We start from the raw sequence: 18,040 nt of genomic DNA on the forward strand, positions 1-18,040 counted from the left end.
ATGATGACACCTGGCAATTGTGGGGCTGCGTTCTCAGCACAGATGTGGACGGGAGCTTGCTGGGGCCTGTTCAGCTATGAGAAGTCTGGGGAAGGATCAGGCTGCCCTCACAGGAAGTGTGAGTTCTCAGGTACGGCCCTTGGCCATTTGCCGCCCTCAGACAAAGTGCGGCTCCCGCTTTCCTTTCCTTTTTTGGGCCTCAGTCTCCTTTTTTTTTTTTGGTACATTGTGAACCAACTGTCTGGGGGCTCTCCTCCTGGCAGGCGATCTTTGGGATTAGTAGAGGAAGAAAGTGCTCCAGAGCCTTGTAGATTGGCAGGGCCCCGTGAGGGGCACATGGAAGGAGACCCTGCAAGAGAGGGCTAGTGTAGCTGGTTTCAGGCCTTAAAGCCAAATCCCTGTGGGAGAGCAACTCTCCCTACCTGGAGGTCTCTATCCCTCTCTACCCCCTCCAACCTTCCAGACATACATGCTGTATTGGTTTCTGATAGCCGCTGTAACAAGTTACCACCAATATAGTGGCTTAACACAAATTTGTTACCTTATAGTTCTGGAGGTCAGAAGTCCAAAATGATTCTTACTGGGCTGAAGTCAAGCTGTCAATTGGGCTGCGTTCCTTTCTGGAGGCTCTAGGGGAGAATTCATTTTCTTATCTTTCCCAGCTTTTCTACAGGCTGCCCATATTGCTTGACTCCTGATCCCCTCCACCTTTAAAGCAGCAATGGTCAAATCCTAATGGATGTAGCTAAAATTTATTAATTTTTCATTAGTATATTATATTCCATTGTGTAAATATACGACACTTTATCCATTCTTCTGTTGATGGGCATTGATACTCTTTTTTTTTTTCATACTTGATGTATGTTATCATGAACATTTTGGTATCTATTCCTGCATCCTATATAAACATGTTTCCCCGGAGTATATACCTGGAAGTAGAATTGCTGGATATTAAACTGTGTAAGATAATGCGAGATTGGTTTTCAAAGTAGAATTGTGAATAATCCTGCCAGAAATGATGACCTTCTCTAAAACATGGTATTGTCAGACTTCCTAAGTCTTGTTAAGCAAATGACTCATTATGTAAATATCTCATTATGGCCCTAATTTGCATTTTCCTGATTATTAAAGAGGTTGAACATTTGTCCATATGTTTGTGGGCCATAGGAATTTTCTGTTCCTGAAATACGTGTCTTTTATCTAGTTTTCTATTGTCTTTTTATTATTGATTTGTAAGACTCATTATCTATTCTTGATTCTCATATTCCCCCTCAATAATATGCATTTGCAAACATACTCTCCCAGCTGTGGCTCGGTTTTTTGTTTTTTTTTTTTTTTTTTTTTTACTCTATAATTTTCATCTTTAAGTATTCAGATTTATCATTTAACAACTTCATGGTCAGCATAAAACAGCACAGCTTTTGTGTCGTGGTTAAAAAATCCTCACCCAAAAGTAAAACATATATACCTTATATTTTCTATTCAAAGTGAAATTTAAGTCCTTAAGAAGGTTGGAATTTTTGTTTATGGTCTAAGGCAGGACTCTAGTGTTAATTTCTTCCATTTCTGATCCATCATGCTACTCTCTCTTTCCTTCCAAACTTTTGTTTGCATAGATCTATTTCCGGGCTTTCTATTTAGCTATTCCTGAACTGTTACCACTGTGCCTTTAATGAATGTCACTTTATAATAAATTTCAATATCTGGCAGGACAAATCATTCCTCCCTATCATTCTTCAGAATTTTCTTAGGTATTCATGCCTTCTAGTCTTCCATATTTTGGAATCATCTTGAGAAACTTCACAAAAAGTGTCTTTTGGATTTTGACTGGAATTCTACTGAATCTAAAGATCAATATGGGGAAGAGTTGACAACTTTCATCTGTGACCATTAGCTTTCTTTCCATGTATTTTGCTTTCTCAACGTATTTTCATAAGTTTTTTTTTTAAGATTTTATTAATTTATTCATGAGAGACAGAGAGAGAGAGAGAGAGAGAGAGAGAGAGAGAGGCAGAGACACAGGCAGAGGGAGAAGCAGGCTCCATGCAGGGAGCCTGACGTGCGACTCGATCCCGGGTCTCCAGGATCACACTCCGGGCTGAAAGCGGTGCTAAACCCCTGAGCCACCGAAGCTACCGAAGCTGCCCATTTGTTTTTATTTTTTAAGGGGGAGGGTGGGGCAGAAGGAGAGAGAATCTTTTTTTTTTAAAGATTTACTTATTTATTTATGATCGACATAGAGAGAGAGAGGCAGAGACACAGGAGGAGGCAGAAGCAGGCTCCATGCCGGGAACCCGACGTGGGACTCGATTCCGAGACTCCAGAATCACGCCCTGGGCCAAAGGCAGGCGCTAAACCGCTGAGCCACCCAGGGATCCCAGGAGAGAGAATCTTAAGCAGGCTCTACAACCAGCACAAAGCCCCAGGTGGGACTTGATTTCATAACCCTGAAATCACAACCTGAGCTGAAATCAAGAGGTGGAGTCTTACTGACTGAGCCACCCAAGCTCCCCTTAGTTTTGTAAGTTTTATAATTATTTTCCAACCAGGCTTTGCACATATTTTTGAACCATTTTTTATTCTAGTAAAATATACGAAATATAAAAATCCTTTTAACCATTTTTTATTTTTAGCTTTTTTGAGATATAATTGACATAAAATTATGAGATGTTTAAAGTGTCTTGTTAAGCAAATGACTCATTATGTAAATATCTCATTTACATATCATGGTGCTTTGATATACACATACATTGTGAAATGATTCCCCATCTAGTCAATTAACACATCCATCACTTCGTAATTCACCTTGTACCACAGATATATTTTTGAGCCATAAAATTAAATTTTGAAAGTAAATGCAATTTCCCTGAATGATTTTATTTGGTCCCAAACTTCATTTAAAATTTATATTCTGGGGATCCTTGGGTGGCTCAGCGGTTTAGTGCTGCCTTCAGCCCAGGGTGTGATCCTGGAGTCCCAGGATCAAGTCCCACGTCAGACTCCCTGCATGGAGCCTGCTTCTCCCTCTGCCTGTGTCTCTGCCTCTCTGTGTGTGTCTCTCATGAGTGAATTAAAAAAAAAAAAAAAAGCTTAAAAAAATAAAATTTATATTCTTTACATCACAATTCTAAAAGGAAAAGGAAATAATGCTTGAAATATTAACTCTAACTCTTTAAATAAAGAATAGTTTGGGTTTAAAAACTAATTCTTGGACAGTTACATGGACAACCTTCCCTGCCGCCATCTCCAACCAGCTTTTGTTACAATAAATATGAAAAATTAGGTTAAGACGTTTTAAAGTACAGTACAAAATGGTACAGGACAAGAGAGTCTTCAGGACTGCATATTATACTAAAAAAGCATAAGTAATCCGACAGTTATAGTAAACACTGATAGTCATATGACCAAAAAGCAAGCTCCTAACACCAATCAATATAGAGGTGTCCATTTATTCAGCAGCATGGCCCCAGTACATTAGCCTATGAAGACTCTTCTGGTGGAAGTGAAACTGTGGGATTTAAAAAAAAAAAAAAAAAAAAAAAAGCATGCTCTTTGGAACACAATTAAGGGGAGAAAAGTCCAGCCACAGAAAGCTTCCATAATTAGCAGGTGTATAGGCTTCATGCTACAGAAAAGACAGTCTGCTGGGTAGGTTCTAAAGAAGCAGAGATAGTTATTTCAATGAAACAGCAATAAGAACATAATTAATCTGTTATCCTTGGTACATTTATCACAGAATACAATCAAAGAGGAAGTTATTCCGATGATGCTTGTGTTTTAGTTTTGCAAAAATGTTCATATCAAAGTGGTCTAAGCTCCAGATTCTCTCTTCCAAAGATGTGTTTTTATTCCTGATGGACTGTACCCTGAAGAAATCAAAGGGAAAATCCCCATCCCTTGTTATAGTCTATCTTCCCAGGTATATGCAGACTCTTTATGTTCCTGCTTCGTGAGCCATTTAAGAAATTTGTATAACAAATGAGTTGGAGATACAATTTTATTTATTTGTTTTTATTATTTTTAAAAAAGTAAGCTCTACACCCAATGTGGGGCTTGAACTCACAACCCCAAGATCGAGAATTGCATGCTCTACCGACTGAGCCGGCCAGGCACCCCTGACATTGCAATTTTAAAAAGCAAAACGAAACACACACAAAAATCAAGGGAAAGTCACAGATGATTTTATAGAGACAGAAGTTTTTTTAAAAATGCTATTCACGGGCAGCCCTGATGGCCCAGCGGTTTGGCACCACCTTCAACCTGGGGTGTGATCCTGGAGACCCGGGATTGAGTCCCATGTCAGGCTCCCTGCATGGAGCCTGCTTCTCCCTCTGCCTGTGTCTCTGCCTCTCTTTCTTTTCTCTGTGTCTGTCATGAATAAATAAATAAAATCTTTTAAAAAAATGCTATTCATGATTCAGTAGACTTAGGAATTTGCTACCATGTTGTTTAACAATTACTTACATTGTTCATTTTCTGAGATTTCATTCCAAGGAAGAGCTGCATATTGTTAGCTTGATTTTATGGCTGTATGGGATACTTTTCCAAGTACTATCTTAAAAGCATTTTGCTTATTATGTCATAAAAGTTGGGCTCTGATGAAGTTTCTGCTGTAGGTGACACACACTGAATACTCTCATAATTTTCCTTTTATTCCTCTTGGTACATATGAAGAGCCCAAAGCTGACAAGGATCCCAACCTATTAGAAGTTTGTGACTTCATTCTAGACCTTATGAAGGCCATAATAACTAGAGCCATTGGCACCCAACACCCCCTAATCTCTGGGCAGGGGAGCTGCTTGCTGGTAGGTTACAAGTGACTGGGCTGCTCCTGACTCCTTCCCTGGAGTCAGAACTGGTCCCACAATACCTTCAGTTGTCTTCCTTGTCTCTTCCAATCTGGAAAAATTCAGGCTTCATCTTCCATGTTTTGACATTTTTGGAAAGTTCTAACTAGTTATTTTGTAGAATGTCCCTAAATTTGTTTGGTATTTTCTCATGATTATATCAACATTATGCATTTTGGGCAAGAAGTGATGGTGCACCCTTCTCAGTGTATGATATCAAGGGATACCTGATGTCAACATGACCCATTACCGGTGATTTTAACATTGATCAATTGTTTGAAGGGGTGTCTGCCAAGTTTCTTCATTATAAAGTTGTTTTCCCCTTTGAAATCGATAAGAGTCTTGTAGGGAGATACTCTGAAGCTCTGCAAATATCCTTCTTCCATATGTTCATCTTCTGGTTTTATATATCCATCAGTGATTCTTGCCTGCAACAATTATGACTATGGTGCTTGCCAAATGGTGATTTTTCTATTTCCATCATTCCTTCTGTATTATTATTATTTTTTTTTTAAAGATTTTATTTATTGAGAGAGAGAGAACTAGCAGGGGTGAGGAGAGAGGGAGAATCAGACTCTTCACTGAGCAGGAAGCTTGATGCAGGTCTCAATCCCACAACCTTGGGATCATGACCTGAGCTGAAGGCAGACATCTAACAGACTGAGCCACCTGGGCACCCTCCTTCTATATTATTAATGTAGAATTGTACAGTAAGGAAGAGATGTCCCTTTTCTCCAACTATTACATCAGCACAGACTCCAGTGTATTTAATCTATGTGTTATAATTTATTACTATCACTATTTTTGTGCTAAAGTTGTCCCAGGTTTGGGTGTTGGGGACTTCTTCTGGTTGGCTTTTGTGTCTTCCTTACATGCCCCTGTCACTTTGGGGGCACTTCCTTACTTTCTGGCAGCACAAAACATCTCTCCCCCCCTGCATCTTGCTTTTTTCCTGCTCCAGCCCTGGGACCAACCACTTCTTCAAAGAACCTTCATTCTTTTACTTAGAAACCAAGATCTGAGTACTAGATGTGATCACTGCTATGAGATATCACTGCTTGTAGGCCATCTCAGTGGGCAGGGCTAGAAAATATATATCCAGCCTATCTCTATCTCTCCATATGTATCTGAAGTCATGAGTTCACACTGATACCTTTGATTCCAATCCAATGCCATGATCTTCATTCTAGTCTTCCCCTGTCCTTGGCTGTAACTCTTTTCTCTAATAGATACCTAGCTCTTATTATCTACAATATAGTTATTTGCTTAACTAAGTCCAGTATATATATAAAGTAGCTTCAGAATTACAAATTCATATCCCCGTGACACATAGTGGCACTAACTAGAATACATTTTTATACAATTCTTTTTAAAAAAATATTTTATTTATTTATTCATGAAAGACACAGAGAGAGGCAGAAGACATAGGCAGAGGAAGAAGCAGGCTCCCTGCAGGGAGCCCAATGTGGTGATCCCAGTACCCCAGGATCACTACCTGAGCTGCAGTGGTGCTCAACTGCTGCACCATCCAGGTGCCCCCTTCTTTTGTACAATTCTTACCTTCAGCTTTATAGTATATCTTCAACATATTATTTTTCAAAGTTACTTCAGCTAGTTCTTTTCTTCCTCATCCCCTTCAGTGTGGTTATGACATTTATTTATAGAACACTGAGGTTTGCCATTTGGATTTTTGCCTTGTTCCGATTAATTTTCATTATTTATTTGAGGAGGGGAGTGTATGTGAAACATGGTATGGTTCTAAGGGTCAGAATACAAAAAGCTGTACTTAGAGAAGCATTGCTTCCCCTCATCCTTTTATCCCCATTTACCCTTTTCCACCCACTTACTCTCATAGATAACCAGTCTCATTAGCTTGTGACTTGCCTGTCCTGTATTTTTTTCCACAAATGAGCATATACCTTAAATCTCCCTTTATTATATGGAAAGTAGCATAGTATACATATTATTGAGCATATTGCTTTTCTCACTAACCAGTATGGCCTGGAAATCATTCCATAACAGTTCATAGAAATTTTCCTTCTCCTTTTTGTAGCTGCATAATATTCCATTGGACAGATGTACCATCTTTTATTCAACCACTCTCCTATATATGGACATTTAGGTTGTGCCTAATATTTTGCAATACCATCAATGCTGCAGTGAATAATCTTGTGCCTATGTATTTCTTATAGTCAAAAGTGTATCATCAGGGTAAATTCCTAGAAGTGGGATTGCTGAGTCAAAAAGTAAGTTAAAAAAAAAAACACACAAAAAAACAAAACAACAACAACAACAACAAAAAAAAGTAAGTTCATATATAGTTCTGTCATATATAGTTCTTCAAGACCATCCCCGGTTCTGAGATTCACTAGAAGCACTCACAGGCCTCAGAAATTGTTATATCACAGTTAAAATGTATTACAGCTAAAGAATACAAATCAAGGTCAATAGAGGGGAAAGGTGCATTGGGTGGACTCTGGGGGAACCAGGCACCAGCTTCCAATAGTACTCTTTCATGAGAATTACACAGGATACCCTTACTCCCCCAGCAATGAACAGTAGCAACATATATCAAGTCTTTTGCCAGGGAAACTTCCATGAGCCTGAGAGTTGAGGGTTTTTACTGGGGGGAGGTGGGAAGGTGGGGGTTGTTCACATAGGCAACCAGTACCTTGTTGATTAATTGCAGTTACTGGAACTTCATTACTCAATTTCAGACCTTAGGAAGGAAGATGTTCCCCATGAGGCATAAGCCACATAGATAGGCCAGTACTGTGTGGTTCAAAGTTCCAAGCATGCAAAATTCTCTTATCACTTTGCAGCACAGGGCTCAATTCCCAGAAGCCAGCCAAGGACCAGTCACACATGCAGGTCCTATGAGAATGTGCAAGATTTATGCAACTCAGGGCAGCTGGGTTAACTCTCCTGCATGTTAGGTATTGCCAAATTGTCCTTCAGAAGGTTTGCACCAGTTTGCATTCCTATCAACAATGGGAATTTGCTTCCTCATGGTCTCACCAACAAAATGTGTTGTCATAATTTTTAATTTTTGCCAATCTGATAGGTAAAAAATGTTACCTTAGTATTGTAATTTGCATTTCTCTAATTTCAAGTGAACTCAAACATTTTCCCAATAAAAAGGTTTATTTTTACAAACTGATGTGGCACCTGGGTGGCTCAGTTGGTTAAGCATCTGCCTTCAGCTGGGGTCGTGATCCCAGGGTCCTGGGATAGAGCCCCATATCAGGCTCCCTACTCAGCAGGGAATCTGCTTCTCTCCCTTCTTCTGACCCTCCTCTTGCTTGTGCTCTCCCTCTCTCTCAAATGAATTAAAAAATCTTTAAAAAATAAATTAAAGGGTTTTAGGTTTACAGGTATGTAGTTGACTTTTATATATTCACATTACACTCAGTTAGTTGGCTCATTTCTCCTATTGTTTCTAATTATTTGTAGATTCTTTGGGGTTTTATTTTCTTCTTTCCAATCTTTATGCTTTTAATTTTTCTTTATCTCATTGCACTGGCTCAGGGTGGTAGTACAATATTGAACAGGTGACCATGGACCCTTTTGTCTTCTCTCTTATTTTTAAAGGGGATAATTCTAATGTTTCCCCATTTTAGGATATTTGGAGGGAGGTATATTCTCTTTATTGGGTCAAAGAATTTCCAATTTTTACTAGGATATTTTAAAAATCATGAATCAGTGTTGAATTTTATTTAATGAATTTTCTGCATCTCTAAACATGATCATATGGCTTTTCTCTTTTAATCTATTAGATATAAGTATTTATGTATTTTCTAATAGCAAACCATCTTTACCTTCCTAGCTTGTTTGTTTGTTTGTTTGTTTATTTGCATTCCTAGTTTAAAACTGACTTGATTGTGGTATATTTTTCCTCTTTACACACAATCAAATTTTTTTAACTTTGTTACTTAGAGGTTTTATATCTATTTTTAGGAATGAACTGGATCTATAATTTCCATTGTTGTACTATAGTTCTCTAGTTTTGTTATTGAAGTTAGAATGATTGGGAAGTTTCTCTCTCTTCTTATTCCCTGAAAAACACTTGTATACACTGGAATGATCTGTTACATAAAAGTTTGGTAGACCTCCTATAGGACATTTTGGGTCTGGTGTTTTCTCTGTGAAAAGGTTCTTAACCTCTGCTTTCATTTCTTTCTTTCTTTTTCTTATAATTTATTTTCATTTTATTTTTTTAGAGAGAGATGGGGAGGGGTGCAGAGGGAAAGGAAGAGAGAGAATCTCAAGCAGACTCCCCATTGAGCACAGAGCCTAATGCGGGGCTCGATCCCAAGACCCTGAGATTATGACCTGAGCTGAAATCAAGAGTGGGATGCTTAACCGACTGAACCACCCAGGAGCTCCCGCTTTCCTTTTGTTCATCATTGTAGAACTTTTAAGGCTTTCTATTTATTCTTGAGTCTATTGGGTTCATTTTGTTATAAGAATTTAATTCATCTTTCAAATTCATTGACATAAAGTTGATGTAAGCATTTAGTTAATATTTTTAATCTTCCTATGTATTTATATTTCTTTTTGCATATATAAAAGACTTAATTGTACTCCTGCTTTAAATTTTTTTGTTTAATTTCACCAGGGTGTGTCTAACTTATCTACTTAAAGAACAATTTTGGGCTTTGTTGATTCTCTTATTATATTTTTAAATTTCTATTTATTTTCCTTAACTTTATTATCTCTTCCTTTATTTATTTGGGTTTATTCTACTGTTCTTTTTTTTCCACTTTTTATTATAGGCATCTTGTTTATTTTTCTATTACAAAGTACTTAAAGCTATAAATTCCCCACAGAGTACCACCTTTTTATACCACCCACAAGTTTTAATATGTTCTCACTCATTATGACTCATTTATAAATATATTAAAATTTCTGTTATGATCTTTTTTGACTTCTGGGGTATTCACAAGTTTTTTTTTAATCTTAAATAGTATATATATTTATAAGACTTAAAGATATAAATATATATATATATATATATTCCACATTCATGGATTCATGGATTGGAAGACCCAATATTATTATTAAGATGTCAATTGCTCCTGAACCTATAGGTTCAATACAAATCTCAATAAAAATACAGCAAGAGGGATGCCTGAGTAGCTAAGTGGTTGAGCATCTGCTTTCAACTCAGGGCATGATCCTGGGGTCCTGGGATCGATCACACATTGGGCTCCCTGTTCAGCAGGGAGGTTGCTTCTCCCTGTCCCTCTACCCCTCTCCACTGCTTATGCATTCTCTCACTCATTCTTGCTCTAAAATAAATAAATAAATAAATAAATAAATAAATAAATAAATAAATAAATAAATTTATCTTTTTTAAAAAATGACTAAAATCCAATAAAGTGACACCAATGCTGGTAAAGATGCAGGCAAACAAGCCTTTTCACTCATTGCTGATGGGACTGGAAAATGGTTCAGCTAGCCACTTTGGAAGATAGTTTGACAGTTCCTTACAAAGCTAAACATAGTTTTACCATGTGATCTAGCACCTTTGTTCCTAGGTATTTACCCAAAGGATTCAAAAACTATGTTTACACAAAAAACCTGCATGCAAATGTTTAGCAGCTTTATTCATAATTGCCAAACACTGGAAAAGACCAAGAGGTTCTCCAATAGGTGAATGGGGAACCTGTGGAAAGTGAATACAGTAGAATATTATTCAGTGATTGAAGAGCTACCAAGCCAAGAAAAATTATGGAATACCCTAGCATATTGTTAAGTGAAAGGAGCCAGTCTGAAAAGCTATACACTGTATAATTCCAGCTATATAACATTCTAGAAAAGGTAAGATATATAGTAAAAAGACCAGGGGTTGCCAGGGGTGTGAGAGAAGGGAGAAGGATTTAATAAGTGGAACACAGGAAACTTTTTTAGGGCAGTGAAATTCTTGTATGATATTCTCTGGTGTCCTAGTGGATACACAACCCTATGCATTTGTCAAAACCCTTAGGACTTTACAAAGCAAAGAGTAAACTTTAACATACAAACATTTTTAAAAATCATTTAGGAGACCAAGAGATCTCAGGACAGAAGGCAGACTGTGACAAATAACTATAACTGTATTACAAATACATGAAAAATTCACAAGAATTACAAATCAAGCTGTCTGTTAGTGACTTCTAATTTAATTGCATGGGAGTCAGAAGGTAATTTCTGACTATTCTTTGAAATTTGTTGAGGCTTGCATTATTGCCTGGTATGTGATGAAGTTTTACCAGTGCTCTAACTAGGCATGAGGAAAAGGTGTATTCTCTAGTGTTGGATGCAGAATTTTACAAAGGCTAATTAGAAAAAGCTTGTTAATTGTGTTATTCAAATAATTTTATCTTGCTAAGTTTTTGTATATTTGACCTCTTGAAAAAGATACACTAAAATTTCTCATTATTAAATTGGAGCTGTCAATTTCTCCTATTAGTTGTACCCATTATTGTTTTATATATTTGAATACATTTGTTTTAGCTTCATATATATTTAAAATTAACATTTTTAGTGTCTGAATTTTTATCTTTTTTTTAATAAAGATTTTATTTATTTATTTATTTATTTATTTATTGAGAGAGAGAAAGCAAGAAAGGGAGAGAACAAGTGAGGTGAGGGACAGAGGGAGAAGCAGACTTCTTGCTAAGCAGGGAGCCCAATGGGGACCTCCATCCCAGGACCTTGGGACCATGACCTGAGGTGAAGGCAGATGCTTAACTGACTGAGCCACCCAGGTGCTTGAACTTTTATCTTTAAATAATGAATCTCTTTATTCTGAATGATACTTTATCTTTTTATTTTGCCTAGTAGTAATATGGCTAAAATCAGCTTTCCTTTGATGAGTGTTTGCCTAATAGAACTTTTTTTTAAGATTTTATTTATTCAATTGAGAGAGAGAGAGAGCATGAGCAGGGGGAGGGGCAGAGGGAGAAAGGGTTAAGCAGACTCCCTTCGGAGCAAGTAGCCCGATGTGGAACTGGATCCCAGGACCCTGGGATCATGACCTGAGCCAAGGGCAGCCGCTTAACCGACTGAGCCACCCAGGTGCCCCTGTATATGAATTTAACTTTTAAAAGGCTAAATACGTGGGGCACCTGGGTGGCTTAGTTGGTTAAGTGTCCAACTCATGGTTTCAGCTCAAATCATAATCTCAGGATTATGAGATGGAGCCCCACATCATGCTCTGCACTCAGTGGGGAGCATGCTTGAGATTCTCCCTCTACGTCTGCCCCTCCTCCTGCTCTCTAAATCAATCAATCATTAAAAGGCTCAATCCAGGGATCCCTGGGTGGCGCAGCGGTTTGGTGCCTGCCTTTGGCCCAGGGCGCGATCCTAGAGACCCGGGATCGAATCCCTCGTTGGGCTCCCGGTGCATGGAGCCTGCTTCTCCCTCTGCCTATGTCTCTGCCTCCCTCTCTCTCTCTCTGTGTGACTATCATAAATAAATAAAATTTAAAAAATAAATTAAAAAAACTAAAAGGCTCAATCCAACCATCTCTTTTTACTAGTGATAATCAATATACTGTGTCTCATTTCTCCAATCTCAATTATTGTCATCTGCTTTTTTGTTTCTTCTCATTTTTTCTCTTAGCTTCTTTTGGATTGAGGGTTTGTATTTGTTTTTACCTTCAGTCTATGTTTTCCCACTACTATTCTCTAGTAGTAGAGAATGGAACTGGACAACTGGAATGGTTGTCCTTAAAATGTTATCATGCAAGTGTACCTTCTCTGTCATACACCCCAAATAATAGAAAGAAAGGGTTCTTTTTTTAAGACTTTATTTATTTACTTAACAGAGAAAGAGAGAGCACAAGCAGGGGGAGCAGCAGGCAGAGGGAGAGGGGGAAGCAGGCTCCCTGCTGGTCAGAGTGCCTGATGTGGGTCTCAATCCCAGGACCCTGGGATCTCAATCTGAGCTCTAGGCAGACACTTTACTGACTGCGCCACCCAGATGCCCCAATAGAAGGGTTTCTGAGCAACACTTTGGCTTAGATTGTCCCCCTCCTGACAGATATTATTGTTGCCCATCATTTTATCTTTATTATTTTCCACAAATGGACAGGATTTTTATTATTTAATACAATTAATAGTTGAGTTTACTTACATGTTTACCATTTTTGATTGCTCATTATTGCATCTGAGGCTGTCCTCCTGAGATACTTTTCCTCCTTCTTATTCTTTAGAAACTCCATTTAATCAGATCTCTTACATGAATGCTCCCTAATTTTTGACTAGCTATAACTGTCTTTATTTTATCCTAGTTCTCGACAATTTTGCTGAGTCAACAATTCTAGATTGGCTATTATTGTCTTTTTTCTAAAGACTTTCACTCTTTCTGATTTCCTTGTTGCTTCTCAACTTCTGTTTCTTTACAGAAGACTGTGAACACCACTTGTTTGTCAGTGATCTGTCTTCTAGATGTTTTTGAAGATCTTTGTCCCTGATGTGCTGCAGCTTTATTACAATGTGTGTAGCCATGGGTTTCTTTATTATTGATACTGCTTGGGATATGCTGCTTCCTGAGTCTGTGGATTCATGTTTTCCAAGTTTTAGAAAATGCTTTGTTTTTATCCCTTTAAATCTTGCTTCTCCATTTCTCATTTCTCTTCCAGTTGGAGGATGCATGGTAAACCTTGTATCTCCAGAGTCTCTGCCTCTTTCACATTCCTGCTATGTGTTCCAGTTTGGTAATTCTCTGTGTCAAATCTGATTAATATTTTTTTCCTTTTAGTGTTTCCATTTTTTAAAATATGTATTTGTTTATTTTACAAAGAGGGAGAGAACAGGGGCGAGGGGGAGAGAGAGTTCCAAGCAGACTCCACACTAAGCACAGAGCCCGGCACAAGGCTCAATCTCATAACCTGAGATCATGACCTGAGCGAAAACCAAGAGTCAGTCAGTCAACTGAATGAGCCACCTAGGTTCCCCAGTGTTTCCATTTCTTCTAGAAGTTCAGTGTCTTCCCTCTAAAAATGTCTTTTTTGCCTATTCTTGTTGTGAGTTCATCTTGTAATTACAACTTTGATGTCTTTGAGAAGTTTATATGATAGTGGTTCTATACTCTGTATCTGACAGTTCCAACATCTGCAGTCAGGAGCTGTCTTTGTTTCTATTGACTCAGAATGGATTGCCTTCTTAGGACTTTCAGAACCTTTCATTTTAAACTCTTTGCTTGACCTGCTTCATATCCTTACAGCCAGTATTGCTTTCTTCCTCCCCTCCTCCCCCTTACCTGCCTTTCCAGTTAGGCTCTGTGTTGCTCTACACCCCTCTACCATTTTGGTGCTCCAGGCCTGGTTCCCCACTTCTGTGGTCACCCACCCATCTTGGCCTCAGTTTTCTGGCTACTCCTGATCCAGATATTTGGTGGTGGTGGTGGTGGTGGGGTGTTTGTTTTCTTGGAGAAATTTTCCCTGGAGATTCTCTCTTACCTTTTGCAAGACTGGCAGTGCCTGCTTGTCTGTGTAACCAGATTTTCAGTTGTGGGGAAGCTGTGGGAGACAAAGCTCCTCAGAATTTATTCATGACAATGGAAACATAGCATTTTCTAAAACATTTAAAAAATCTTAAGTGCACTGAAAATTAGGGATGGGTGGGGCCCATGGGGAACAGATTATGTTAACTAAGAAACTTCATAAACGAAGGAGAGAACCACAGAGAACATCAAGGCAGGAATCCAAACTTCTGACTAGTGGCTGCCATGCCCATCTCTGACGTCTGGGAAGTGGTGTCAGCAGAGTCTGAGCTGTGTCGTTTCTTTCAATAGTTGGCGACAGAAAACAACTGCAAGGTAAAGCAAAGATACCACCATCCTTCCGAGACCTTGAACCAGCTTGAGGTACCAGAACACATCCATTCCCCATCTCTGGAGATGCTGTTACGCAGACTGAGGGCAATGGAAGCTCAGCAGGATGACAAGTTTGCCAGTATCCTGGATGTGGTGGGGAAGTTTGGCACATTCCAGCGTAGGCTGGTGGCCCTCACCTTCATCCCCAACATCCTGCTGGCCTTCTTCATGTTTGCTGACATCTTCATGTTCACAGCCCAGAAGCCTTATTGCAATACCAGCTGGATACTGGCAATCGACCCCAACCTGTCAGAGGCTGAGCAGTTGAATCTGACCCTGCCCCGAGAACCCAATGGCAGTTTCCAGACATGTCTCATGTACTTGCCCGTGGCCTGGGATCTGGATTCTATTATCCAATTTGGCCTCAACTACACAGTGTCATGCCAAGATGGGTGGATCTATCCTGAGACCAAGAAGCGATCACTTGTCAATGAGGTGTGCATTCTCCTGAGTTGTTTATAGCTACCCCACAGCCCAGAGATGTGCCCTCACCGAACAGGTGGCAATACTGAGGCTCCGGAAGGGGAACAATTGTTCAAGGTGACCTTGCAGAGGCAGAGCGAGGGCAGAAACTGTCTAGGCCTGGCCTCCCCTGTCTTAGCCAGGAAGCTAGAATAGATTTGGGTGTAGAGGCAAAGGCTCTACCATCTGTCCAGGGAATTGCTCTGTAGTTGTGGCTTTGCCCTCTGAACTCTCACAAGATAGAAAATAGGGAATGAAGCGGCTTGGATCAGGTACCTCTCACAGGGTTTCTCAACTAGAACTGTAACCTGGGCCCTTCACAGCACAGACCTGCCCAATTTGAATCTCTAGGCTGGGGCCCAACATCTGTATTTGGGAAAGGGTCTTCAGTGATTCCAGCCTGTGCTCAGTTACATCTCCACCTATTCCCTATTTTGGCCTGTGCCTCTGGTCCCTTCTCTCCAGGCCTCATTCCCAGGGTCTGCCAGATGCAGGATGGGTTGCAGAGGTCACAGCTGAGGCATTTTGCACCACAGTTAGCTTCCTGTCCCTGCCCCAGGCCCCTTCTGCCTAAAGGCCCACCCTGAGGGGGTGGGGCAGGGGTGTAGGCTCAGTCTCTGGACCCAGAGGCTGACCCTGGGTGGAGGCCTGTAGCCAATCCCGCGTAAAACCCCCAGTTTGACTTGGTGTGTGGCAAGGAGTCGAACATGGAAGGCGTGCAGACCATGTTCCTGGCGGGCCTCCTTATAGGGTCTCTCATCTTTGGGTTCGTAAGTGACAAGTAAGTGTCCCGGAGTTCCCTCTAGTCCCTGGAAGCCCCTGGCTCCTCCTCGCGCGCCTTCAGAGCTAGGGTCTCAAGTGGGAGGTGGGGCGGAGGGGGGCAGCGGCACCATGGAGGCCTCCAGACGGCCCAGGACCGCCCCAGGACTGGGCTGGGCAGCCACTGCGGTCGGTGGGCGCCCTTGGCGCAGCCTCACTTGGACCCCACAGGCTGGGCCGCTACCCCACCATCCTGATGTCGCTGCTGGGGCTGATCATCTTCGGCTTCGGCGCAGCCTTTGTCAACACCTTTCACCAGTACCTGTTCTTCCGCTTCGTGGTGTCCCAGGCTTTGGTGTGCTACGCCATCAGCAGCGTGTGCTTGGGTGAGGCCGCGGGCGCGGGCCCACGCGGAGCCCCCTGGACTAGCAGAGCTGCAGCCCCTCTGAGGCCGCCGCGGAGGGAGGAGCCTCCGCCCCCAGGGCCCTGGAGATGCTGGAGAATCTGCTCAGACTGCCCTTCTCCCCTGTCTTCCATCCTAGCCCCCTTGTACTCTACACATTCTCCTCTTGAGGACCACCCCCCCACCCCCGGTCCCCCACATGGCTTATATGCATTGAGCCCTTCAGAAGGCCTGGCTGCTCTTAAACCTATATATATACACACACACTGTCTCATTTCCTGGTGACAGCACTGTCTTCGGGAGGTACTCTTCTATTGTCCCTTTAGCAGAGAAGGATACTTGAGCCTCACGAAGTTTAACCACTTTGCTCGGGACCACACAACAGTTACAGGGAAGAGCTGGGATTTCATCCCAGGCCTGTGGGATGCGAAAGCCCTAAGTGCCCACGCACTCATTCAGCTTTCAGCCTCTGCGGCCTGGTGAGCTTAGAGTTCCCTGGCAAGAGACTTCTTGTTGGAGCTTGTCGGAGGGAACTGGCTTCTCCAATGGAGCCCTAGGCCTAGGTAGCCAAAGCACCGAGGCACCGAAAACACAGATGGGGGCCCAGACTCCCTGCCTCCCCATGTGTTAGGGCACATGTGAGGAGTTGTGCCCAAAAATGGGCCATCTCTGCAAGAGAGACCCATGGTCAGGCGGGAGGTGTTGAGAGGGAGCAGACATGTGGAGAAGGGACTGGAGGCTATACATATGATTGGGAGTTCGGGCAATGGGTCTCAGGCATATCTTGGGGTTCCAGAGGCACTCTGCTTGGCTTAGAAGTCAACCTAGGGCAAAAGCACCTTCACCCAGGCTGAACTGTCCTAAGCTGGGGTGGGGCATCTCAGAAGGCTGGGTGGCAGGGTAGCCCCGGGGATCCTAAGCTGACCATGATTTTGTCCTCTTGGCCTCTGCACAGCCACCGAGTGGCTCGTAGGTCAGCACCGGGCCCACGCCATCATCCTGGAACACTGCTTTTTCTCTATGGGAGTCATGTTCCTGACGGGACTTGCCTACATCCTTCCCCACTGGCGGCTACTGTTTCTGGTGGGTGGGGCACCTGTGTTCCCCCTCATCTCCTACATCTGGTGAGCAAACAGGGTGTGTGCAGTGATGAGTCTGATGGGCTGATGCTGAGGAGTCTGGAGGGTCCTGGAAGGGGTGGAGTGGGTGGAATTTTCGCTTGGAGAAAGTGCATGTGGATGAAATGAGAAAGAGCCCAGAGCAGAGCCTCTGGAACCATAGCATTAATCCCCATCAGAGGAGACACTTGAAGAGATGTCAAAGAAGTAGTCAGAAAAGTCAGAAGGCAAGGTGTTGAAAGGTAGAGTCAGGGCTGAAGGCAAGAAAGGTGATCCTGGGGAAGAGTCAACTGGCCTTGTTGACCTTGAGGTGGCTGCAGTGGAGCGGCAGGGGAGTGAGGAAAGAGGAGAGGCTGAAAATGGAGCCTTCTAGAAGATGACTCTTTCACCATGCTGAGCTGAGGTGGGCAAGGGGAAGTAATAACGTGATTGGGCAGCAAAGGCAGTCAGGGAAAGCTGTGTGGTGTTCTGAATTGGGGGGGGAGGGTCACAGACAGGAACCTGAGACCCCAAAGCTAGGAAAAGACAGGTGATGGGAGAGAGGGAAGAGAAGGTAGAGAGAAGAAGAGACAGAAATCACCCCGTT

The 18,040-nt window shown here is 41.6% G+C and overlaps 1 protein-coding gene across 11 annotated transcripts in view; it reads left to right on the forward strand.

Annotated features, from left to right (window-relative positions):
• The window catches only part of SLC22A14 (solute carrier family 22 member 14), a 29,533-nt gene that overhangs the window by 141 nt on the left and 11,352 nt on the right, over positions 1 to 18,040 (forward strand). For 9 of the 11 annotated variants that reach the window (XR_007405199.1, XR_007405198.1, XM_025461280.2 and 6 more), the window contains exons 2-6: positions 43 to 130; positions 14,632 to 15,147; positions 15,852 to 15,955; positions 16,165 to 16,319; positions 17,292 to 17,460. Coding sequence is in view for 9 of the 11 variants with exons in the window: in XM_025461280.2 (XP_025317065.1) it covers positions 43 to 130; positions 14,632 to 15,147; positions 15,852 to 15,955; positions 16,165 to 16,319; positions 17,292 to 17,460 (1,032 nt within the window). In the remaining 2 variants the exon portion in view is untranslated. Of the gene's footprint in view, positions 1 to 37; positions 131 to 4,675; positions 4,806 to 14,631; positions 15,148 to 15,851; positions 15,956 to 16,164; positions 16,320 to 17,291; positions 17,461 to 18,040 lie in introns of those variants that run through there. The other 2 variants (XM_025461277.3, XM_025461276.3) reach the window with 2 other exon arrangements.

This window comes from Canis lupus, chromosome 23 (assembly GCF_003254725.2).
Source record: "Canis lupus dingo isolate Sandy chromosome 23, ASM325472v2, whole genome shotgun sequence".
NCBI classification, from domain to species: domain Eukaryota; kingdom Metazoa; phylum Chordata; class Mammalia; order Carnivora; family Canidae; genus Canis; species Canis lupus.